The sequence below is a fragment of the Adiantum capillus-veneris genome, chromosome 18 (assembly GCF_014529385.1).
Source record: "Adiantum capillus-veneris isolate H3 chromosome 18, ASM1452938v2, whole genome shotgun sequence".
NCBI classification, from domain to species: domain Eukaryota; kingdom Viridiplantae; phylum Streptophyta; class Polypodiopsida; order Polypodiales; family Pteridaceae; genus Adiantum; species Adiantum capillus-veneris.
In genome coordinates this window covers 110,700,896-110,727,217 of record NC_140948.1, presented here as the reverse complement: position 1 = coordinate 110,727,217, position 26,322 = coordinate 110,700,896, and the positions used below count along the sequence as shown (strand labels likewise).

General features: G+C 46.3%; 1 protein-coding gene across 3 annotated transcripts in view; it reads right to left on the bottom strand.

The window, feature by feature from the left end:
* Positions 1–26,322, bottom strand: part of LOC147436206 (uncharacterized) — a 186,007-nt gene that overhangs the window by 9,078 nt on the left and 150,607 nt on the right. For all 3 annotated transcript variants that reach the window (XM_086489099.1, XM_086489100.1, XM_086489102.1), the window contains 4 exons: positions 21,969–22,166; positions 20,744–20,929; positions 19,602–19,766; positions 19,176–19,520 (listed from right to left, as the gene is read on the bottom strand). In XM_086489099.1, the coding sequence (XP_086345225.1) occupies positions 19,176–19,520; positions 19,602–19,766; positions 20,744–20,929; positions 21,969–22,166 (894 nt within the window). The remainder of the gene's footprint in view (positions 1–19,175; positions 19,521–19,601; positions 19,767–20,743; positions 20,930–21,968; positions 22,167–26,322) is intronic.

Below are 26,322 nucleotides of genomic sequence, written 5' to 3'. Positions count from 1 at the left end.
GGGATACAAAAAGCGGAGCACTATGAGGCTCTGAAGGCTAGAAACAATCAAAGTAAATCCTGTAGGCATCAAGAGTGATGTCTCCAGCATCATAAGCGAAATGCAGCCCTTGACCAAGAGATAATTTGAAATAGGGAAAGGGGTCAACATAAGTGCCTTGGAACATTAAGGAGTTCCTATGGTGCCAGATGGCCCAAAGAATCCAAAATCTGACCCTGGTAAAGAACATCGCAAACTGAGATTGCGGTGATTGGAGCACCCCAAAAAGCCAAAAGCGTCTATGAAAAGGGCCGGCAGGAAAACGCAGCCGAAGAGAAATTGACACTCGCCAAATGAAGTCTTTGGAGTGGCGACAACCCCACAATAAGTGTGGCACTGTCTCCTCAGCTTCAAGGCATCTTAGGCAGCGAGAAGGCGCGCATGTAATACACTGCCAACAGGTAGAGCTCCCACCAAGTAGCGCCACAAGAAAACACGTTTTCCTTCAAAGGTAGATGACTCTGCACAATGCGAGACAATGTGTGTTGCCACCACAAGGATGACTCGGAAAGCGACCACAACTGATTACCATGATGCACAATCCATACATCAAACTGCAGGATGGCATACACATTGCCAGCTGAAATGCAGTCCAATCTGGTAGTAGCCAGATTCCAATTAGAGAAGCGAGAGTCCACATCCAAAGGAGGAATGGGTGAGTGATCAACAAGCATCCTTCGAATTTCTAGCCAGAGAGGAGAATAGTGAGGACCCAACCGAAAGCGGGACATTGCATCAACAAACGAAAGAATATAACCCAAATCATCAACTACCTGATGTACCTGACAGATTGCTTGGTGAGGAGACCGTTGAACCAAAGTCGAAGCGAAGGTTCTACTCCAATGTAGACTCTCCAAACGAAGGGAGCTACCCACAGAGGATTGTCCACCATGCCATGCCAAATGCGAAGTGACAACCTTCCAATCAACAATGAGAGAAGAAATAAAGGGACATCTAGGAATGTGTCCTTCAAGCTTCCCAAAAACAACATCCCAATAAGTCGGTTTCCAATGACCAAAAGATGGGGTGACAATGTGCGTACACAAATGTGTGACCATGAGAGCCCAGGGTTGCTGCTGCTCCACCAAAACTGGTAACAACATAGTTTTCCGAGCCAAAACATGATGTCGCAAGTCCAAAATATTTAACCCTCCAAGCCGCTTGGGAGAACACAACTTGTCCATAGATTGTCCATAGATAAAAGCCGAAGACACTTCGTGCTAGATGAGGTCCACCAAAAATGCTCTGAAATACTGGACATGAGAGACTGCAAGCGCAACTGAGACCAGGATAGCAAAGGCAAGTAAAACTGCACATAAGCCACAAGGATGCATTGAACAATCCTGTGATACACATGTAGTGGCCACATGGACAGTTTTCAATAGTTTAACTTGGAATGCAGACGTTGGAGCACCCAATCCAGTTTTTGCATAGCCGATACATTCCAACCCAAGATAAGCCAAATGGCGAACCACAACATGCGGAGGAACAATCTCCCCATGCCACAATATCTTATGCCAGTCACACTCTTTTAGAGGCAATAGCTTGGATTTACGAAAGTTAACTTTGAGACCTACTGCCAATCCAAACAAGTGAAGAGTATGCATAATTTGCTGTACATCATCATAGTGATTGTAAGGCATAAACAAAGAGTCATCCGCATAGGCCTGACCAGTAAAATGCCGTCCAGAAGGTAATGTCAGGCCATGTAATCTACCAGTGGAAGTCAAGGAATCCAAATACATAAACAAGGGTGAATAGCGATCGCATAAAGCAAAGCACTAAGAGGGCATCCCTACCTTACACCGACCATCCCAAAGGCCAAGATTCTGTGAGAGATCCATCCAACAAGCCTGCAGAAGTGCTGTGTGCATACAAGAAAAGCACGACACGGGATAGCCTAGGCCCAGATCCCAAGTATTCCATGGTATCCGCAATGTAATCCCAAAGAATAGCATCAAATGCCTTTTCAATGTCAACCTACATAACCAAGACATCCTGTCGAGTATTTTGCATATTCCATACCAATGATGACATTCGTGAGGTTATCAGTAATTTGACGTCGTGGAATGAAGCCGTATTGAGATTGATGCAAGCCTTCATGCAGAAAGCACTTGAGTCGGTTAACAAGCATTTTTGCCATTAACTTATATACCACAAGCACGAGTGTAATAGGCCACCAATGAGAGAATTCTTCACATAATGCATGCTTAGGTATCAACTTGAGCGAACCTTCTTTCCAAGAGGAGGGCAATTACTGCTGTTCCCAAGCCGTATTCATCATGAACAACAGAGGCAACTTCAGATAATCCAAGAAAAATTCCACAGAGAGACCATCCCAACCAGGAGCTCTCCACTGGCCCAAATCAAGCAAGCTGGCAAACAATTCCGGCTCAGTGAAACAGCTTCCAAGTCTTGAGCCTGCTGCATCAAAAGAATGGGAGTAACATGTGATAGAAACATGTGACGCGCTTGGCGAGCTTCTCTCGTGGGAGAAGAAGGGGCCTCAAAAATCTTGCCATAATAAGAGTGTAGGGCTAGTGCTAGCTCCTGTAAAGTGGAGGTCCACTCCCCTGACGGTGATTTAACTCTCCGTATAGCTTGAGATTGCCTGGAGTGATGCAAATGCTGGAAGAATTGTTTAGAAGCACATACTTTATCTGCAAAAGCCTGTTGACGAGCTCGAGTCTGCCATTTGACCAATTTCCTCTCATCATTGTGCCGTAACATAGTGCGAGCAGAAAGCAACTCAGTCATTTGATTGTCAGTAAGAGAAGAATGATTAGCCGAGTGCATTAATCTGCTACAAGTATCCTTTACCTGTTTAAACTGTTCCCTTTATTGTGATAAATAAATCCCTGCCATAATCCTGGATAACACATTGAACACGCATAACAAAGCGAAACCAACCTATGTCCATATCAACATACATCTGAGAGATCAAAGGCGGGATGATAACCACAATCATAGCGCAAAAAAGCTCGCGTTTGAGATAAGCATTATTGACATGCAAAAGTCTCTTCGTGGTAGGCAGTCATTGACATCAAAAGAGCCAAAATGAAGTTTCAAACATGAGGAAAAATGATCCGAGAGACACATAGCATAATCAATCCTCATCTCACATACAAAGTCATGATACTGTTGCATGTGAAAAAGATACCAGTGATCCATCCGAGCGCGATACATAGGTTGTGCATTATGTTGAAAAGTGAATCCTAAATCAGCCGCATGCAAAAAGGGCAACAAATCAAGCCCATTACATGTCAACATAAACTGATCCCATCATTGCCGTTCCATATGAAGCATGTGAGAATGCCCAATAGTATTATCCGCAAGGTTTGGTGCATTATTAAAATCCCCACAAAGAAATGCATTGGAACGCCAACAATAAGAGGAGATAGCACTCCACAACCGTGCCCTATTTGCTGAAGCTGTGTAGGCATATAATCCTCCAAATTCGAAAACTTCCCCGTTAACAATACATTGGATGACCATCCATCTCCCAGCCGGGTCATTGAAGACCAAGGTCGGGAAGAGCTCATGTTGAACAAGCATAAGCACTCCAGGACAGTCAGTTGATCCTGCATAAGCTGAAACCGGTCCGTGGGGCTGTAAGCTTTGGCTTTCACCCGAAATTCTTTACTTTACTTTAGACACACACAGAGAGAGAGAGAGAGAGAGTACTTTGCAAAGGGAACCTGCGACGGGAATTAACACTTAAAGCACACACACGGCTCGGAAGCTAGTTTGCTCCGAGCAGACACCGACAACCTGTAGGCCCAAAAATTGGCGCCCCTTTCAGTATTTCTTTATACTTTAAAAGGGTAAATTACAAAGTAAAGTCCTGGAAATTCTTTACCAATTCCCCTGTTGGAACTCACTTCCTCTGGCATAAACCCTATGATTCCTGCCCAAAAACAGTAAATTCAGCACGGTGTATTTACTGGTTTTTGCCCTGTTTTCAGCCCTAAACAGTTCCTGAACTGCCCTCTAGCAGTGGGACACTATTCCCAAGGGTTGTGGCGTCCATATGGCTGAAAAACAGTCAAAATACAGCGCATAACCAGCGCTGAAATTGCACCTGTATGGTGAGGTTATCACCCTCACCGGTGCCTGCTTTTGGAGCAGCAGTCAGCTACTCCTGTTCCTGCTCAGGGAGGCTCTTGCCTCAACAAAAACGCATGTAACCATGTAGCACGGATGGTGTGTCGTGCTCTCTACAATGGGTGCTCCTCAGTGCAATGTGCGTGACAATCTCACTCGAAACAGACTGAAAACAAAGGAACAATAGATAACAACTGAGCTCACAGAGACACAACAACAGACCAGAACATATGACTCGACTATCTCAAAGAACCGATATAGACTCTGGCGTGGCAGCACACTCAGCTCCAGCCCAGGACTCACAGGTACAATGGAGGTGTCGAGGCTCAGATGTGCAGGGATGGTGAAGACGTGCTGTGTATAGACTCGCTCTTCTAGACGACGACGCTGGACCATATATGAAGAAGATAATCCACCAACGGCTCATAAATGTCAGCCATCTTCCAAACTGAGTGGTGGTGGTGACCTGGCCACGATATCCACTAAACCACCGTCCGTATCCTGCCACATGTGTCACTGCCCAGCCCAGAGAGTCCGTCCATTGTGAACTAGACCAGACCAACTGTACTAACTGTGTCCCCTGTGAAAGTGACACCCTGCTACAGGTTGTCGCCGCTCACCATCCCGGTGAGAGGAAGTACTTAAAAAACTTGAAAGAAAACCACTAGGTACCGCATTTGTACGTCTTTCTTGAAGTAGGTGCTAGGCCCAACCATGATCTTACATGCCTCAAAAGTGGAGTTAAAAACACTGCACTGCTTGCAGATGCCTTAAGCCTTTGAATAGACAGGAACCAAGTATGATTGCATAGTCCAAGAATCAAATTTGGCAAAATAGACTGAGGCTCCATAGTAAAGAGATATGCTCGATTTGGATCTAACGCATTTTTATCCTCCATAACCATAGTGAGAGGAAAATGACTTGGTCCACGCTTGCAGATGAAGTTGCTCGAAAAGAGGGATGACCAGAAGCTCGAGTAATACCGCAATTAAGGTTAAGCTCCATTGTGATGGCAGAACGAATAGAACAGGATGGCAACCAGGTCCCATGGCTGGGAGGGGTGGGGAGGGCTGGATAGGGGCGAAGGCAAGGAGGGGGTGGGTAGGGGCGAGGGCAAGAGAGGGAGTGGGTAGGGGCAAGTAGGGGGTGGGTAGGGGTGAGGGCAAAGGGAGGGGGTGGGTAGGGGTGAGGGGGAAGTGGGTAGGGACGAGGGGTGGGTAGGGGGACTAGGGGCGAGGGGTAAAAGGGTAGGGGGACTAGGGGCGAGGGGTAAAAGGGTAGGGGGACTAGGGGCCAGGGGGGAAGGGGTAGGGGTAGGGGCAGGGGCGAGGGTTGGTGACAGGGCGAGGGGAAGGGACAAGGGGCAAGGGGGGAAAAGGGTAGGGGTGAGGGGTGAGTAGGGGGGACTAGGGGCGAGGGGGAAAAGGGTAGGGGTGAGGGCTGGATAGGGGGGACTAGGGGCGGGGGGGGGAAAGGGTAGGGGGGCGAGGGGGTGTGAGGGGGAGTGTGGGGGGTAGGGAATAGGGGGTAGATGGAGGCGAGAGGGCGTGAGTGGGTGGCAGATAGCAAATATTAATCTCCAATGCAAAGTATGGCCGGAATAATTCGTGTTCCATTGCAGATGAATTCCATGGTCCATTGGCTGAAAGAGGAGATGCTACAGAGCGCGGCAGTTGATGGAGAGCATGAGGAGGTACCATGAGCAAGACAACTATCATGAGCAGGGAATTCATCCAGCAGGACGGGCTCTGTGAAGGGAGTTCGCTAGACATAGAGGAGAGCTTTGTTCTAGTTAGAGAAGCAGACACCACTGAGGCTGATGTTTGAAGGGGGGTGAACTCCTGTAAAGGGGATTTCTTTCCGCTTCTATGATTCTTCATAGGCTCACCAAATTCAAAGGCTTCCACCAAGGGCGCATCAGGAGTATTCTCTGTGACCTGCAACCTTTGAGCTGGCTCAGGTGGCTCATTAGGTTTAGTTACTGTGGAAACATTGGAAGAGGGTGTAACTTCAGGCAAAGAGTGAATAGAGACTCCATAACAAAGGCATGGATTTGGTAGCATCCAACCACTCCAACAGATCCTCATCTGACCCGTCAGGTGGAGTAGGCTATTCCAATTCGAGGCTGGTTGCTAGGGACAAAGAACTATGTTGCATGACGGGATTCATGCCTCCTTCTAGGCGAATTGGTTGCATTGGGGAGCCAGGAGTATGTATCCACCTGGCATCGTTTCCCCAATCATGAAGTGCTTTAGTGTGTCGCAACCATGGTCTGCGGATGAGCAAGGGAAATCCGCCCTCTACCTGTGGAAGATGAACCACAACAAAATCCAAACTATAAGTGAAATCTTGTACCTGTAGAGGCACCTTTTTCACTATGCCCACAGGCTATACTGTCCTCTGGTCGGCCAATGTTACTGTGAAAGGGGCAAGTTGAGTAGGCTGCAGGCCTAAAGCCATCATAGTGAACTTAGGCATCATATTGATGCTAGATCCACCATCCACAATTACTCCTGAAAATTTCTACCCCAAAACGGACACTGCCAGGTGAGGGCTTCTATAATCACTGAGGGAGCAGCGGGATTGGATATCATATAGGACTCTGATGGTCACATCGGGAGATGCCCGCCACTAGGACTTGCTCTGGGGTAAAGTGACTGAATAATAGCAAGGGTGTCACTTCTAAAACTCGCATCTAGTCGCAGCATGTCATAGAGGGACACTTGTTGGAAGGTGTTCTTCAAGATTGTCTCTGCTGTAAGCTTTTCCTGTTCTACCAGTGGTTTCTCGGGTACCTTGATCTTTTGTAGATCGGAAACTGCTTCCAAGAAAGCTCATCAAGATCGGAGAGCAAAGATTTGGATTCTTGCTTGCCACTGGGTGATGGCTTGTCAGCAGCTGAAGGCAGGGTATCCACTGTTGGAAGAATGTAAGGGGGAGTTGAACGTGTTGGAATACTAAGACCGTGAGCTGCTCTATGGGCTCGAGTGAGGACACCTGATGGCTCCTACCAACTACAGCTTATTTTGAGGGGTAACCACGTGGGTAGAAGGGGGCAGATGAGGAACGGTGCTAACTGCTATCAGATTGAGCTTGGGAAAGGTAAACTCATTCTGGCTTTGACTTGGGTTCGAAGCCGTGGATGCACGAAGTTTAGGGCAATCTTGATTCTTTACTGTAGTGATCCTTCATTTCAGGGCAATGACGGCAGGGAGGGGACCCTTCGGGCAGAGGCCATTTGCTTTGGTAATGACCATATTCCCCGCATCTGTAGCACAAAATGGGCTGATTCAATGGGCGAGTCGAAGGACGAGGTGGTCCTTGCTCCTGGTGCATGGAGTTGGAGGTGGAGGCATAGAAGCTATGAGGTGGGAAGGGAGCATGGGTGTGATAAAAGCTCTGAGAGGGAAAAGTGCTTTGCATACCTTGCATAGGAGGGGCTGACAATAAAGGTGGCATGTGGTGTGGATGGCCACAGGGAGAAACCATATTGGATGCAGGTGCTGGCCCTTGTTGAAGAGTAGGACCAAGACTTTGCTGTATTTGTCGCAATCCCTTGAGATAGTAGCAGTCCTTGTCTTCATGCCCAGAATTTTCGCAAAAGTGGCAATAAGCCCGAAGGGGACAGTCCTGTGGAGGGTGTCCTTGAGAGCGACACGACCTGCACCATACCATAGCTTTAGTTTCTTGCTGAGACCGAAGCTCTTCTATCTCTCTCTTGATTTGATCCAAAGCCTCGTGATGTGGGGGCTTCTCCTGTTTAAGAGAGATCGATTTCTCTTCTTGAAGAGCGCGTTGTAGTTTTAGGGCTTCAAGTTCCCTCCGTAAAGAAGTCAAAGGGTCAGTTGGACTCTCCAAGAGTACAGAGGTAGTTTCTACCTGAGAAGAGTTTGTAAACAACTTCCTTGCCCCCTCTATCCTAGTAGCAGCCGGAGCAAACTCCTCCAAGGTGGCATCAGGTCGCAGATTCTCTCTCAGTCTTTGGAAGAGCCTTCTCCACCCACTTCTTAACCATAAATTCACTAGGTTGCTGGGGAAGCTTGCACCTGCCTGAATGCTGCACATAACTGTTGTCTTAAAGCTGCCCAAGTTGCAAAATGGTTCTCTGCAAACTGACTGTACCATTTGTCTGCTAAGCCATCCAAGGTAGATGGAAAGAGTACCAAATAAGCATCTTCTCTATTAAGACCACGACCCCTACAGAGAGATACAAACCTCCTTGCATGGTCGTTTGCATCTTCTGAAGAGAGTCCCTTGAAGGTAGAAAACTTGATGTTTACCTTGGCCAAAACACTGGCCAACGCCTCCATAGCCTCTTGCTCAGGAGCCTGTTGCTCAATAGCCTGCTATAACAAAATAGGAGAGAGCTTTACTGGGGAAGGTGACTTGGAAGATGTGGAACCCGATGGAGGAATGGGTGATGCCGTATGTGGAGGTATGGGTGATGAGGTTGATGGACTTCTACTCGGTACCTAGGGTCGTCTTCTGTTGTAGTACTTCAAACGACTCAATAGTGCGCTTTGACGCTCCAAAGACCGCCTTGTATGTGTCATGCAGCGACCACAGATCCAACCAAGCTTTGGGCAAGAAGACCTTTAACTGCTTTAACTGGTTGAAGACATGTCTAGACTCTACTAGACCAGGCAAGTGACTAGACCCCAGGCTGGACCAGGGACGAGGAGGGACTAGTCCAGGGACGAGGAAGGACTAGACTAGGGACGAGGAAGGCCTAGACCAGGGACGAGAGCTGGTTGGACTAGGGCGAGAGAGGACCAACAGGCTACACTGTGCAAGGCAAAGTAGGTGAAGCTAGGTAAAAACCAACTAGCTTCACGATTTGTACCTCAACAGAGAGTGAGACTTCAGTTGAGGTCCCCAGCGTGATCGCCAAAAGTGAGAGCACCTGTAGCGCGGATAGTGTGTCGTGCTCTCTACAATGGGTGCTCCTCAGTGCAATGTGCGTGACAATCTCACTCGAAACAGACTGAAAACAAAGGAACAATAGATAACAACTGAGCTCACAGAGACACAACAACAGACCGGAACATATGACTTGACTATCTCAAAGAGCCGATACAGACTCTGGCATGGCAGCACACTCAGCTCCAGCCTAGGACTCACAGGTACAATGGAGGTGTTGAGGTTCAGATGTGCAAGGATCGTGAAGACGTGCTGTGTGTATAGACTCGCTTCTCTAAACGACGACTGTGGACCATATATGAAGAAGATAATCCACCAACAGCTAATAAATGTCAACCACCTAAGCCAATCTCCAAACTGAGTGGTGGTTGCCTACGATGTCCACTAAACCACCGTCCGTATCCTGCCACGTGTGTCATCAGAGAGTCCGTCCAGCGTGAACCAGACCAGACCAACTGTACTAATTGTGTGTCCTATGAAAGTGACATTGTAGCTTGCTACAAACCACACAGTCGTACATGAGTCAAATGAAGAGCCCTCTTGTAAGGCATCACATTACTGCGGGTAGGGAAGAGAGAGCAGTGTGGGGTGTGCAGGACATGACTTCTTGCACCACACTATACATGAGAGGGAAAGCTTGCAGTCAATAGCTCTTAACCTGTGGCAGGCTGCAAATGAAGCTCCTCTCAGCTGAAAATTCAGCGCCCATTTTTCTCCAAGAGGAAAGTGCACCAAATTGTGCCACTTGGCACATTTACAACAATTTCCCGTTTCGGGGTTGCCGCTTAAAAATCTCCCGATTGGTTGCCCAATTGACTTTGCAGCAGAGTTCTAAAATGTTTCCTTTGTCATTCCGGAGGTAATGACGCGAACAAATTTCATGGCCCAAAATAGCAGTTCCCTTATTTTTAGGAGATGCTTCCATTGGGCTCCCACTGGTCTTCTGACCATCTATCCCCATTGGGACCGCATCCGAAAATGCAATGTGGTCCAACTGTCGAGTACATTCCTTTGGTGACCCCACCTTGGCTTTATGCCTTTATTGAGTTCACTTCCTAGTATCCACCAACTTGCTAAGTGCGACGAGGAGACCTACATGATCTTGAACTGAGCCTAGACATCCTCTTACTATACAAATTCCAGTGCCAACCAACTTCCCGTCTGTAGGTGAAACTACCGTTCACATTGGCCATACAATATCCGACAACTTCAAAAAGAGTCTCAAAAATAAAACAAAAATCATTGTGCTCTTGAAGAACCACAATGTCCGCTTTACATGTATGTACATAGTGCCATGTAAGCCGCCACTTGTGGTGATTACATAACCCACGCACATTATAGGAGATGCAATTCAAAGAACTATGCATTATATATGGTATATACAACGGGTGAGGAAAGAGGAAAAAGGGAAAACTCAAGTACCAGTGCCCATCAACACATCCTCCCGAGCTGTAGGTACCTAAGGAGGTGGGTCAAGACCTGGACCAAGATGATTGAAAATAAAGGCACCTTACGATGAAGAAGCTTCTCCTGTAACAACTTCCTTGTAAGAGCAAACAACCTTGTCCCAAGCTTCAGCCAAAGAAGTGTTGTCATTACAAGGGAGTTTTTTCTGAGCAACATTCTTCAAAGGGGGCACATAACTACGAGAAGATGCCGGAATACGGGCTTTAGCGGTTTTCTTGGGTACTATCCAAGTTTGAGAGGTTGAAACCTGTTCTTTTCCTTTGTCTTTGATATTGGGAAAACCAGAAAGTGCAGACAATTGTAATTGTATCCCTTTGCCTTTATTCACCCCAGCTGTCAGGGAGGAGGTTGAAGCATCTTTGATTTGAACCTTGGTGGAAGATTTCGGAGGTGAGTGAGGTTAAGGCCTCAGGTAGAGACAGCTGAAGGAGGTGGTTGCATATTTGGTTCCGGACATTCGAACTCCATATGACCAAATTTGCCACAACGGAAGCAAGAATTTGCAAATTTGCCCCATTTAAATTTAAATGGACACTTTCCAACCATTGCATCCTCAGGATTGATCGAAATACCTGCTGGTGTGGGGATATCCATGTCTCACAGAATACAAAAACGATTTGTGTTTGCATCCAGCTTAGGAGGGCAAATGACTTTGCCCAACTGGGCAGCCAACAACGGAAGAAAGTGATGCCAAGTGCGAGGAAAGTCGACCACCTCAACCCAAACGGGACACTTGTGACGAATGAGGCTCTGATAGTCCTTGGTGAGAGGGTAGTACATGAGTCATCTGTGTATTTTGAAAAAAAAAGGAGACATTTCAAGCAAAGCATCCCGAGCATCCATGTCGGCCAGCAAGTCTTCATAGAAGCCTCGCTTGCCGAAGTAAACCCCTCGGACTGCTTGCCGTTTGAGTAGGAAATCAACCCATTGGCCTACATCATGAGCCGTAGGCATTCTACCCGGGAAAAAAGAAACACACACACTCACACACAGAGCAGAGGCCAAGATTTGCCAGTTGTGTCATATAGAGCCAGAGACAGAGTTACATCACATATGTCATTGTCCGGTATACTACGAGATAGGAGGCCTCTTTCACTGTCTATTTAGAGACAGCTTTGAACCACTGGCTAGAGTCATGAGTTATCACGATCAGAGATGCCTTGGGTTGTTTTTGCTAGAGCTCCGCACACTCAGGGAGGGTCTCTTGAGGAGATTAGACAGTGGGAGACATTTACAGAGGGAGATTGCTGACTTCTTTAAAAGAGAGACCTGGAAGTCAGATGAGCAAGCTTAAACACAACAAACTTTAGAGTCCACCTATACCAGAGGGATATTCACTAGCAGAGCCATTGAGCTTGGGATGCGGACGTCTACGAGGGCCACCATGACATCGACAGAGGCTCCATCAGACGGTGAGGACTACTCTAGCACGACATGGGAGACCTCTAGTACGACTATTTACAGAGGCGGACATTGACAATGCTCTTTAGCGACCGATGAAGTACATCCTCAAACAAGGCCCAATGCTGGACATTGATGTTCATTTTAGCTTTGTCTTTTTCCAAGAAAAAGATCCTTCCATTAGTTAAAGAACTGTCCAATAGGCTACAATCCGCCCCTGCTAGAGAGGGCTACATCAACATGTGGGGAGACTCTCCCAATGAAAAAACAAAATAAGTACAAAAATGGCTAGATCAGGAGATGGGAGGAGGAAAAAGCCATACAGGTGGACGTACTGCTGTCTAGGAGCACCATGAATCATGGTAAAGAAAGGTTTTGGATGCCACAATTGCAAGAAGGCCTCGTGGCAATCCTACATGCGGTCATAGCTGCCTTGGAGTCTCTCAAAGAACTAGCCCCTGAGTGTATGGACCAACTGTTGTCAGATGTCGCGAACAGTATTAGCCAATGGAACAGGTCGAGCCTCAAAGATTTGAAAACAGCAGGCTCGCCAGATGAATCACAATGTCATGCCGCAAATGAGCTCCCAACAACACTCTCTATCACTACTCCACTCCTGAGGGACGAGCTCTATGGCGGGATGGAGTGTAGACCTGCCCCCCTGAATCACTATTATCCTGCTGACTGAAGCCATCTCAAAGCAAAGCGCTGGGCCCGTGAGTGTAGACCAAGCTGCAGCACCCCAAGTGTACCGATTGGCTGTAGAAAGCGTAGGCATCAGCCAAAGAAGTCGCAGCCAAACTTGCTGTGCCACGGGGCAATCCCACAGACAGTGATGCTGAGTCTCAAGTGGGTGGTCACAGCTGCACATGCTAGCGAGAAGCCACTGTGCACCACCGAACTGCCAACTGTAGTAGCTTGATGCGCAACCAGCCACTGACACACGGTGACTCTCCTCGGCTGTCTGCTATCCCACAAGCGCTCCCAAAACATCTGCCAAGAAGTCGGACGTGAGACCCTCCTCCTGTCAATGAGATGCTGCAGCAAGGTGAGCCTCTCTCCTCGCTGTCAATATGTGACGACCCAGCCGAGCTGTGTACTTGAAAAAGGGGGTCCCCGAATGATCAGCTGACGTGAAGGGATTCTGCCAGAACCACTCCCCCGGGTCCACTGCACTCGTACCAAAGGGCGTCTCTCCCAAGCACAGAGCAGCCTGTGTCCAAGATCAGCTGGGTCAGGGTCTATGACAAAGGTCCTCCCACTGATGCCCACAACTCTGATCCACTGAAAACAGCACTCGGCCACCTCTAGTGCCTCGACAGTGACGTTGTGAAGGCAGCCCTCCCTCTGTACCTCAAAGAAACTTCAAGATCATGTGGTTGTACAAGCTCTAACTGAAATGACAACCTCCCATCGTGTGAAGGCCCCCATCTAGCAAGGAGCTGCCGGCTCCAAAGGGGTGTGCCACTCCGCAGGGATAGCCTCTACAATGTCCTGACACATGCTCTGTGCCCCCCTTAAGCCACGCAACTGAATGCCCTGAGCCTCCTCAAAAAGTGCTGTAAACTGCAGCCAGTCCCCAAAAGTGGAGGCTGGATCCTCTGCCATGGAACCCGAAGAGACATGAGGCCTATCCCTTGGACTCGTTGAAATTTCTTCCACAAGATCTTCATTGAGGAGATTATTAAGCCACCGTTGTATGAGAAAGACACGGGGGCAACCATCTCGTGAAGAAGAGGATGAAAGCCTTGCCAACGAAGCCTGCAAAAGTACAAAAGGCCTCTTTTATATCGATAGAAGCGTGTAGAACATCATCTTTTTCAAACTAATCAACTTCCGAAGTATGGTTTGTGGCATAGTCCTGCAATAAGGAGTCAGCAAATGACAAAGAAGCTTCTGAGTCTTCATCACACTATCCACACCCTTTGTCTGATGTTGTCGAGAAGAACTCTCTGAGTCTGATGGGGCTACAATGATCGACTTTTCTTTTTGACCAAAGTGTTCCATGGCTCTTTGGGGAAACCTTTGAAAAGGTGTCCCGAGGCATTACATTGTAAGCAATGGTTTGGCTGGCCTTTGACAACAATCCTCTGAGCTTGAGATCTAAGCTTCAGCTCTCTCAATCTACCTCATCCCTGGACTATGAAATCCTTGTTAGATGGCCTCTCGTATGTGATCAAGGTTGATGCGTGTGGTAGAGAAGGTAGTAGCTGGTTGTAAGACAGGGAAGCTCCACCACCTAGAGTGCCACCTCCCCAATGCTGAGCCAAAAGGTATACCATTATTGCTAGAGAAGCAATATATGCGGGTATAAAGATTACTTAAAAACACAGGTGGTGTTTCCATGAGCTAGACCACCAGCTCAGCTCATGAAAAGACCATCTAAACAGCATAGTACTGACACAGCGACAAGATTGGCTTGCACAGCACCTTGCGTATGGCATAGACCTTTTGGAATGTTCCTTTCAATGGGTCCCCTAAGTTGTAAACTAGAGAACATGTGTGTTTTTTTCCCAAGAAAAGGCAGGCTTGAACCCTTGCATAATATCAGACAGTTATGTGAGCAAATAGGCATTACAACAAAGCCAATGGGCACTACAGAAAAAACAGAAGCCCTTGTTGATTGATCTTCCTTGCAGTTCTGTTTTAGGAACTACAGTAAGTTGTCGATAATGCTGAGATATCTTAAGCTAAAATGTGTCACTAGCAGATCTGAAAAGCAAACACTAGCTGTTATATGAACAAAAGATGTCATGTAATCAACTTATCAGAAGATCTTGGATAGTGAGGGAGGGTTGCAGCAGTGTCTGGAAAAATTAAATAGATGCTTTTGGTCTCTTCCAAAAGTTTTGCATGCAATCAATCTTCCACTACCGAACACATTTCTGTCTTGAGAATCACTTTCATCTGTATGTGAGCATAGACAGCAATACTCTATGCGCTTTGATAGAATCATTGCCTCAGTTTGAGAAAAGTGCTTACATTTAGAGAGACTCCACTTTTTCAACAACAAAGTTAACGAGGAGATAACTAGATAAATCATAATTCTGTTGAGCTCTATCTAACTTTTTACTTTCAAAGGCTATAGGTCTTCCGTCCTAGAGAAGTACCGCACCAATTGCTTTACTAGCATCAATCTCTACCACAACCGGCTTAAGTGGGTCAACGATTGCTAGGATGGGAGCGGAGCAGTGGCTATAGCTACCTTGAGCTGTTCAAAACTGCATTTTTGGGCTTCTTCCCAAGAAAAGGTCTTACCCTTTGCTTTAAGTTGATCCGTCATAGGAACAACGATTTTGGCATAATCACGGATATACTGTCGATAAAATCCAGCCATGCCTAAGAATATTTGAAGCTCCTCAACCGTGTTGGGATGTGGCCATCGAAGAATGGCAACGACCTTGTCAGTGTCCATCTTGATGCCAGAATAAGGGATCACATGACCGAGGAAATAAATCTCTGTTTTAAAGAAATCGCACTTGCTTTGCTTAGCATACAGAGCGTGAGATTGTAGCTGTTCGAACACTAATCGTAAGTGTTCTATGTGTTCATCTTCAGTCTTACTGTAAATGAGAATGTCATCGAGGAAAACCACAACAATTCTCCAAGATAGGGATGTACGACACTATCCATGAGTGTCGTACAGTGTCGTAAATGTAGCTGGAGCATTGGTTAAACCAAAAGGCATAACCAAAAATTCAAAATGCCCAAACCGTGTTCTAAAGGCAATTTTGGAGATATCTTGCAAAAGGATACGCACCTGGTGGTATCCTGAACGAAGATCTATCTTTGTATAGTATCTTGCCCCATGGAGTTGATCAAACAACTCATCCACTCGAGGCAGAAGGTACTTGTTCTTGGTGGTGATGGCGTTTAATCCACGATAATCTACCCACATGCGCATAGTACCATCTTTCTTTTTTACCAATAGAATTGGTGATGCCCAAGGCGAAGTGCTAGGTCTAATAAACCCAGGGCGAGGTAGTCAGCCAACTGACTCTCGACCTCCTTGGCTTCTTTAGCACTCATATGATAAAGTGGTTTACTCACAGGTTTAGTGCCTGGCAAAACATCTATGCCATGCTGCACATCACGTGTAGGGGGTAAACCCGGCAGTAAATCACTTGAGAATACATCACTATACTCCGTGACTAAGTGAGTCAGCTTTTGCCGTGCAAAAGGAGAAAGTAAACTAGAGTTATGCTGGGATGGAGAATCTTGTAATTCTTGTAATGTTTGTTTTACAACAATTGCACGTTGCTCAATAGAATTAAAATTGAGAGCACTTTGCTCGTTAGATTTGTTAACACTTTGCTTATCATTAGAATTCCTTGCACTTTGCATACCATTACTAGATTTCACAACACTTTGCTGTTGAGAATTCACAAGATTTGGAGACAAGCAGTAACACAAAAAGACTTTATCTATTAAATCTACTTTCTGTAAAATAGAAAGCTCGGCTGTACATATAAGAGGTACAGATGGTATATTTTTCTCACCAAGCAAAAGCGCATGTTTACCATCGGTCATAAAGGATAAGGAGTTGTGTTCATAACTAGTGTGCAATGTGTTTCCTAAACCATGCAGCAACTCCCGTCCTAAAACTACATCAGCACGGTCTATGCTCATAACTTGAAAGTTAGGGGTCATCGTATGATCTTGAACAATAAGATCAACCCCTTGAACTATCGTGTTCCATACTTCTTTATCATTGCCAGACATCTGTTCGACCACATACTTCTGAGAGTAGGGAGTCTGTGTAAGCTTCAATTTCTTGACTAGCTTATAGTTCAGGAAGTTATGAGTTGCACCATCATCCACTAAAATACGAACACGTTGTCCGTTAATAGTGCCATGTATGGGAATCAACTCATGGGGACCAAAGGTGGGCTGCCACATAGAAGTAGGCACACAACACTTGTGCTTTTCTTCCATATGAAGAACCTCTACAGCACAATATTTAGGAGATGAATCTAATGTGAGGCGTTGCACCTGTGCATGGCCTTTTCTTTGCCTTGCAAAAGAGGACAATCCTTCTTGTTATGTTGGTCCGAAAGACATCTGAAACACAAATTGTGTTTCTTTGCACGCTCAAAACCAGTAGTGCTGAGAGACCCACGTGGAGTATCTCGTGATTGCTTAGGCTTCTTAGCCTCTTGTGGGCGTGGAGAGGTAGATTGTCTCTTATTCCTCTTGGAACGTATGGGAGATCTACCTCACCATTGGCTCTTAGCCACATTGCTCTTAACAAAATTATTCTTAGAGTAGGGAACATTTCCCTTCCTCTCTTGGTCATCATCATATCTTTGGACATGACTGATGGCTTCTTCCAAAGTTTTTGGATGTTGGGTCTTGACATGAAGACGATAGTCTCTATTAAGACCCCTCTTAAAACCTTGTATCTTTTGGAATTCATCTAGACCTTCTAGTTTTAATATGATTTTCTGATACTTCAAAAGGTAGAGTGTGAGAGAGAGGCCAGACATGCGGCATGCATCCCATGCTAACCAATTCTTATCTTCTTCACTGGAGTCCAAAAACTCTTTGGAGAAAGAAGCTTGAAACGTAGCCCAAGACAGAGGACGAGCATCTATTGGAAATATCATCCACCACTTATAAACCTTGCCTTTGAGAGATAGATTTGTTTCCACAGCTGTCTTTATATCCAGGGTGTGTCTCAACCTATGAATATCACTCCCATTTGTGTAAGAACGTATTGACCGCATCCTTGTTGAGATCACGCTCTTCCCCGTGAAACTCAAGAATGGTGATATTCTTAAGCAATGCATTGCTACCTTCTGCATCTTCTGAAGCACTGCTTGAGTCGTGCAAGCTTGGTTTCCTTGAACCGTGCCACTTGTGGCTCCTTGAGCTGTCTGTGAATTCATAAATTTCACAAGTAGCTCAGTAAGATTTGTAACATTTGCATTGAGTGCAGAGAGGTTGCGTTGAAGTACGCTTTGGCGATTTTCCAAAGTCTTGAAAGCAGCTATATCTACAAGGCCATGATCTCCTAGATCATCATCTTCATGCATATTAGTGTCGGCAGCACTCATGGTGCCTTGATTTTGATCTACGTGCTCAAAATCAAAAGTGTAATCAGGTGGGATATCCGCACTGGCCATGGTAAACACACACTAATGTAAAGAGAGAAAAAAAAAACGTCAACTTGTACCTTGTAAAGCTTGAAGTCTTTCTGTTTTTTATGCTCGGCGATTTGTGTTGCATGCGAACCTCGCCTTGCAGAAATTGTAGCGCTTCACATGTCGTTATTCGTAAGAACACCTTCGTTGATTCTTCACAAAAACTCGTCGTTTTTGTGAAGGCTTTTCTTCACGTGTGAAGCTTCTTCCTTGAAGAAAAAGGAATTTTGAAGGAAAACTTGCCTTCCTCTAAGAAGTAAAAAGGAAGGGTAAAACTACTTCTTTGAAGTTTGAAGCTTTTTCTTTCCTTCTAGCTTTCTTGTGAACACAAGTATGCTATCTTTCCTTGTTATACACAACAAGGCTCAATAGCTTGATGGTAGAGTGTTGGCCTCTTACCCTCATGGGGTGGGTTCAACCCTCCATGCAAGGGTTAAGAGGGTCTTCCTACGCGCACAGCCAACGGCGCCAATAGAGCCTTCGTAGCCTCGGTGCCGTAGAGTTGCTGATCGAGTTTGCTTTGGTCGCCCACCTTAGTCGTGCGCTGTGGACGGCGTGGGTGGGGCGGTTGCGGTCGGCTGTTGGTGGCTGCATTTGCGTGTTCTGCACAGAAAACTGTGCCTACCTTCCTTTTTTTGTACGGCGGAGGCGTCGCTGTATTCGGATCGTGGGAGAGAAGCAGCACGTCGCATGCACATGCAACCCGCTTTTCCCCTTTCCCAAAAGTAGCTCGGATACCAGTGAAAGGTAATGTGTGTGCTAGTTTCCACCCAACCGTGCTATCTTATAGCCTCCCCCTAGCGTACACACTGTCCAGCCGTGTCGGTGGCCTTGCCCGTAGGACCCATGTCCTTACAAAACCCCTCCTGAAACTGGCTTGGCCCTTTGCTCGTACACCCTCACCCTCTGCCCAATTACTCAACTGCTGCTCAAGAATGGATGCATATAACCGTGCCAACGTGTGTCCAACCATAATAGTGCGGTTTAGGGTTTAGAGAGAGTTCCATAGAGATGCTGCAGATTTGATGATATGGCACATATAGAAAAGTGAATATGCTGCAAAAAAAATTCTAACACCCATATCTGAAGCAATGAACAAACCTGAGTGAGAGAAAGCTCCGATACCAGAGCCATCATTTGATGTGTGACTGCCCGCATGTTATGCTGATACTCAGTAATTTGGGCCGCTGTATCCTTAATCCCGTTCAGATTTTCTGCCGCTTGCCTCTTTACATCCTCTGCAAGCTCAGAAATCTCCTCCAATAATAAATCTTTTTCAAGAGACTCATCTTCTCGCCTAGACAGCACTCCCTCTATGTAAGTAAGCTTTGTCCTAAGCTGTGTGTCACTTGGGTCCATGCCATGTAATAACTTCCATCGTGCCGTATTTTGTGGTTTTTCAACCAAGTCTGACAATCTGTCACTCTCTGCTGTGACCCTTTTCAACTGCATTTAGAACCAAAAGTGAGACACACATTTTGCAAGCGTAAATCCCAACAAAAGTACTGAGCACATGAAACCGTTTACCTCGTGCTTAAGATCACTTATCGTATTTCGAAGTTCTCGTGCTTTAGGAACAAATGTGTAGCATATCAAAATTGATCTCTCCAAGCTGCCTGCTTGGTGCTTCAGAAAAGATATTTCATTTTCTCTTTTAGACATCTCTATATCAGATATACGGAAAAGTTCCTCCTGGTCCCAAAAAATAATTTCATGTTTAACAAGGTGAACATAGCTCACAATGTGGCAAAATTGAAATGATATATGTACATTCCTTCTTGCTCATATGCACTAATCTGCCTCATCTTGAGGCAAAGGTTGGATCTGTGAATGTTCTAAAATGCAAGAGAAGATTGGGTGTTGAAAGAGCTTTTTTACGCATGCATGTTGTGTTTGAATGTGCCTTGGCTAGTGCAAGCGGTAGAATATACGTTACTTTAAATCATCTTTTACAGAAAACCTTACATAAAGGTTATCTGGAGGTAAGCCCCTGTGAGTATGGAAGCAGCTGAGTCAGGGGTCCAAAAGCATCATGTAAGGTTACAAATTGATCGTCTTGTGACAGAATGTTTCTCTACCAAACAAAGCGATTCTTTCTTGAGCAAGTTCATGGAACTCAATACTAATCAGGTACAACACATTTTGAGATCTTAAGACCGCAGGTTCTGATAAGGGATCAAAGGTCTAATGAGATTTTCATGCACTCGACACCTGAAACCAAGTGCTCTTGTGAAAAAGCTTCCAACCGAGAAGCTCACATGTTTGTGTTAGTGTTTGACCCACACAACTTAACTAAGGCTCTCTGAAATATTGATATTCGAGAGCTCATATGGCTGACACATGGCCATGATCCAATTTTCGAGTGATACAGCACACAATTGACATGGAATGGGCTTACATTTATCTACTCAAAGAGACCTTGGAATCCTGTGATATGAATTGACTGTGCTTACAAACAATTCTTATTCTTGATATCCCAAGTCAATATTTCCCAAGAAATGTAAAGCATTGAATGTCATGTAGGATGAGGATCGTGATTTAAACAGGTTTCTTCGCAATTATTCAGAACAAAGAATGAGGCTCTCCATCATCAAGACAAGATACACATATTATCTATCTACTTCATCCATAGCCGCTAGTATGATGAAGTCACAGAGCTAAAGCATTACCTGGACGTTTGACTTCTCATACAGAATACAAAGCTCGTCATTGCGATCAATTAAAGATATGCCGACAGAGTTGCGATCTAAGACACACCCTTCATAATGCTTTCGAAACAAAGACATCTCTTTTTCTGCCGTGCTTATAAATCCATTCATCCTAGCACCTTCCACTAGCTTCTCATCAATTGTCTCCTGTGAACACAATGAGGAAACATTATAGCGATATTCATGAGAGTCTAACTGAAAAGCTTTTCACTTTCTGAGGAAGACCATGCACTTAGTTCTTCATTATGTTTAATGTGATGACTCAGTGTTCTCTGCCGAAGAGCCATCTTCAAGAAGATACAATCTCAAAGAGATGTGATGCCAATCACAGATAAGGCATATAGACAAGGTGGTCCTTTACAGAGATGTTTCTGATCAGCAATAAAAGCCAAAGCGTGCACAAAAGCTGTATAAAGGAATCTCATTAGGTCTTGTCTCCATACTGGGACAACACATGTAGATTGGCAAGTTTTGATTTGTGATGATACAAAGCCAGTATTTCACCCATGCCAGGGGTTTTAAAAAAATGGGTACAGCTCTTTTTGTTTATGAATATGGTACTTAACACATGAAAGAGACTTCAGAAGTACCATATTCACAAGCATGAAGGAAGCATCCTGCAAAGGCCTTAAGTCTTAATGTAGATAGATTAGCAAGTTCTAATTTGTGATGATACAACGCCAGTTTTTCACCCATGCCGGGGGGAAATGAGTACAGCTCTTTTTGTTTATGAATATGGTGCTTAAGACATGAAAGAGACTTCAAAAGTACCATATTTACAAGCATGATGAAGCATCCTGCCCTTTGCATCTCTCATACAGAATCTAAAGCTCATCTATGAATGTGATGCAGTAGGTCTATGACTCTTCCATTTCAAAAACCACTGAGAAAATGATGAAAACAACAGACATTACAAGCTAGCAAACAATGGCCCACAATCGACTGCATGTTGAAACATTATACTTCTTTATTGGTGAAAGTAAGTTTGCATAAATTGTGATAATATACAACACGTAGCCATCCAAAAATGGGTGGAGCCATGTAAGAGAAACAGTCATACAAGAATTCACACTGCTGACTATCTCTTCATGCTTGCTGACTATTACGCATACGTATCTTCTAGTCAAGGGACATGACAGAAATAACCACTACTTGAAGCCGCTTATAGCAAAGTTTAATGAAGAACCTTTTGTTGACGAAGGACCCTAGAAGACTTGATAAGCTCTGTCCTCAAATGAGATCTAGATTGAACACTGCTCACAAATTCTTTCCTCATCTGATGCAGAACTTTATCTTTGTAACGAAGTTCCCCTTGAAGCATGGTTAGTTCCACTTCTAGTCTCTTTACTTTATCCTTCAGTTCTGCCATGCTAATTTTACTAGCCTGAAAAGTGTTAAAAATAGCTTCAGCATACATCTAGATTGATATTCTAAAACAATAAAAAAACACGAAGTGTTGAGACCATTACTTCAAGGTGCAAACAAAGATACAATCACTTAAACCATTCCAAAAACCACAAAATGTGCGCCCCGCCCCCCAAACACACACGCACACACACCATAAAAGGAAAACACACACACAAACACAAACAAAAAACAAGGACAACATCATATATATACATGTGAAATCCCACACATGAGGAAAATGAGATCCTCCACCAGCGTTATTGTGTGCAAACAAACCTGTATTAATGATATGGATTTGTTGCGTTGAGCACGCATCACATTGTAAAGCTTTGTAAATTTCTCAAAATGATCTTCAATATCTTGATACTTTTCTTTCATAAAGCCGATTATTATGTCTGAAGTGCGTACTTTCTCCTTAGCTTCATTGAACATTTGCAGCTACAACAAAGAAGCATGTAGCTATGAAGTTTCTTAGTTCTTTTTGTAATATTAATTTTTTTCTTCTTAAATAATAAGATGTTGAAGTCAGCCAATCACACACTTTATTCAAGATGGCAAGATTTTGAGTGCATTGGTGAAAAGAGAGCTTTCACTCTAAGATAACTGTTCCCTGTTCTTTATACGTAGCATCAAGTATGTTATGGTAATTTAATTTTATTTGAAAGCTCTTTTCCTACCATCGGATGTACTTGGCCTCTTGATGTTCAATGAGTTTCTTGTTATGCTTAAAATATGTATTGCTTCTTGCAAAAGACACCAAATGGATGTTTCGAAACGTCTCCTTGCTAGATGTCATTACATCCTTCAAAATACAGAGCAGCTGAGGCATTGATTTTCCATAGTGGTGTACAAAATTAAGAAATTGTAGTAAGGGCACTGGTCAATTGAGGCAATGGCTTCCCTCCATTTTTTTTCTGGTCTAGGAAAGTAGTTACAAGGGTTTCATAAAGCCAAAGGTTTTCTTTAGAACATTTGTTGGGTCATAATAAGCAAAATTTCATAGATCACATGCATCTGATTTGTATGGGACTATTGTACCGATTTGTAGGTGATGACTACGATAAGGTCACTACTCATATTTCGGCACAAAACACACTTTGTTTTGGTTCACAATCTATGTGCAGTTAATATGGCTGAGTCTTCAGATGCAGACATTGTTAAGATAGAGGTGGTGGAGAGATCTACTTCTCTTCATTTGACTCACAACAAAATTTCAAAATCGTATGCTTTTCTTTCTGCAGAGATATCCTTTCGTTAGTTATGGTCAAACTACACAGTCTACATCTCACTCTATAAAGTTGGCGGTCTAATACAGACAATGAGGGAATGTGTATCCTTGCACTCAACACACTAGAGGCTTTTTGTATTGCTTTCCTTCCTGGTGATTATCAAAAAAAGAAGTAGACGAGCTGGCTGCTCGCTACTGCTGCCGCTCGCTCCCCCCCCCCCCCCCCCCTCCTCCCCCTTCCTCGCCACCGCCTCTCCTCCTCCCTGCCCCTGCGTTGCACCTCCGCCCCTGCCCCCCTTGCGCAGCCTGCCCTGCCCGCCCCCTGCGCAGCCCGCCCTGCCCCCCCCCCCCCCCCCCCCCCCCCCCCCCCCCCCCCCCCCCCCCCCCCCCGCGGCCTCCTTGTTTTTTTGCCTCTCTTCTCGAAGGTATCCTTCAGCCGGCATTGGCAGTACTCCTCCTTGGACAGTGCTGGTCAAGGTCGTTTGCAGCGTTATCTTTTTATCCACTTCTCCGACACAGCAGTAGACACAAATGGAGGCTCCAGCTCCGCCACGGAGGGACTCGCCCGAAGCCCCCTCGCCCGACCCCGCTGAGCCCACCATTCGACTTGCTCTTTCACCGGTAGAGCAAGCAAGCCTAGCCGTAGAGGTAGAGCGCTTGCAGGCGACTTCGGTCATCTGCAAGATTCTCGGCACCCGACCTAGCAGAGGAGAGCTGCGAGACCTTCTCCAGGCCCGCCTTCTCGCAGAGGTGGGCAAGATCTTGGATGTGCAGATTCTCGGACGGGGTTACTATCAGATCGAGTTTGAGACCTCCGAGATGGCATCCAAGGTCATAGCTATGAGTCCATTGGCCATCCGAGCATCACGCGCCCACTTTCGACAGTGGCGACATGGTTTTGACCCGGCTTCGGATGTACTAGTAGAGGAGGCAGACATCCCCATCTCAATCTGCTTTCCGGGTTTACGGAGGGAGTACTTACCACTTCTTTCTAGGATCGGCTCCGTCATAGGGACTGTCCTAGAGACACCTCGTACGGCAGCATCAGTAGCTGCCAAGGCAGCAGGCATCCCCTCAGTTCGAGTTTTGGTTAGAGATACCCACACGCTCCGGAAGGTTATCCTTCTGCCTCGGGTGAGTGGGGGTTGGTTTAGACAGAGCGTGGAGTACTCGGGCCTCCCGAACCAATGCTTCATTTGCCGACAGATGGGCCATCTAGCGAAGGCCTGTCCACGGAGGAGGCCGCGACCTGCACCACAGCCTCAGCACCAGCCTGACAGGGCTGGCTCGCAGCCACAGTCAGCGGCATAGCGCACACATACAGAGCCACCCTCTGAGCCTGGGGCTCCAGCGGAGAAGGGGTGGCAGCAGGCCCGTGGCTGACGACGCCAGGGGCCACAACGTCAGCTTGGTACTCAGAGTGGCCCTTAGGTGCCTACTCAGCAGCAGTGGGTTCCCACGGGGAACCGCTTTGGTCCTCTTGAGGAGGAGGAGATCCCTTCGCCAGCCTCCACCCTCGCTTCACCATCGACAGCCCCCCCCCCCCCCCCCCCCCCAAGAGTTCCCCCCGTCTTCCTCATCCTCCCCCCCGCCTTCTGCTCCCGTCGCCTCTCCACCTCGCCTCTCTACCTCTGTTGTCCCATCCCACCCCTCTTCTCCTCCGCTTCCCCCAGCTTCTTCTCCCCCCCCTCCTGCTCCAGTTTCACAGTCGACTCAGGGGACAGGTCCCTCTCCGGCGGCTAGGAGATCTCTTGGCAGCGCCATTGCCACGAGTCGCCTAGCAAGAGAGGGTCAGCTCTTCTTGCGGCCCCCTTTGCAGATTCAGACGTCTTCCCTTGCAACTATCCCTCGTGGTCTGACGAGCATTGACATCCGACGCCGCTGGGACTTCTTCGACTACGGGTTTACTCGTTTTCTTGGCGATTCCGCAACAGACCATGAGGCGGCCTGCTTCAGGGTCCATGTTTTGTTCCTCGCCGCTAAGGGGGATAGAGGCCTTGGACTTAGCAGTTGGTTTCTCCTTCCCCCTCTGTGGTAGGGCCGAGACAGAGTGGTCCCTCGACTCAGTGGTGGGATGGATACATACACAGGTCCTAGAGTTCTCTCACTACATGAGAGAACTTGGAGTTACAGATTTGCTGCAGCCTTCGTGGCCATTGGCCAAGTTTGCGGTGACACCCCCAGACTCAGCAGGATGTAGGCACATTGTGGTGTACTTCTTTGCTGATACGCAGTGTTTGCCTTGCTATGTATACATTCATGAGGACTCTTGGACAGAGGAGGTTGCTTTACGCACGGCTCGCTCTGCTTGGGCTTGGGCTAGGCACTCATTGCAGTCACGCCTATCTAGAGGACGCTCGGATGCGGATTACTCCCCATCCAAGCTAGCCTCGAAGATAGCCCGTCTTGCTGCTGCGGCGGCATCTGTTCTCTCTCGCTCCCCATGAGGATCGTCTCATGGAACGTGTAGGGACTAGGTGGGCCCCAGTTTCAGCGACAGCAGGGCCGATTGCCTCAGGAGCTTCAGCGTTGCCTTGTGGGAGGAGAGATTGATCTCCTTATGCTTCAGGAGCACCATCTGTGTGAGAGCCGCATTCGGCGATGTGGTCAGATTATGCGTGGACGATATGATACCTTTTGGTCAGCTGCTTTTGGACCTGGAGGCATCCAGGGTGAGGTATGTATGACTATTGCGGACTCATTGCAGCAGGCCATTGTGGGCAGAGGGATTATTGTGCCAGGCAGGGCTCAGTTGATTACTATGCAGGTTCAGGGTGGCCTTGTGGGCTTCCTGAACATCTATGCGCCCAATGTGGCGAGTGCTCGTGCAGAGTTTTGGTCATAGATTGTTGAGTCTTTGCCGCAGGCCGATCACTGGTGTATAGGAGGGGACTTCAACATGTTG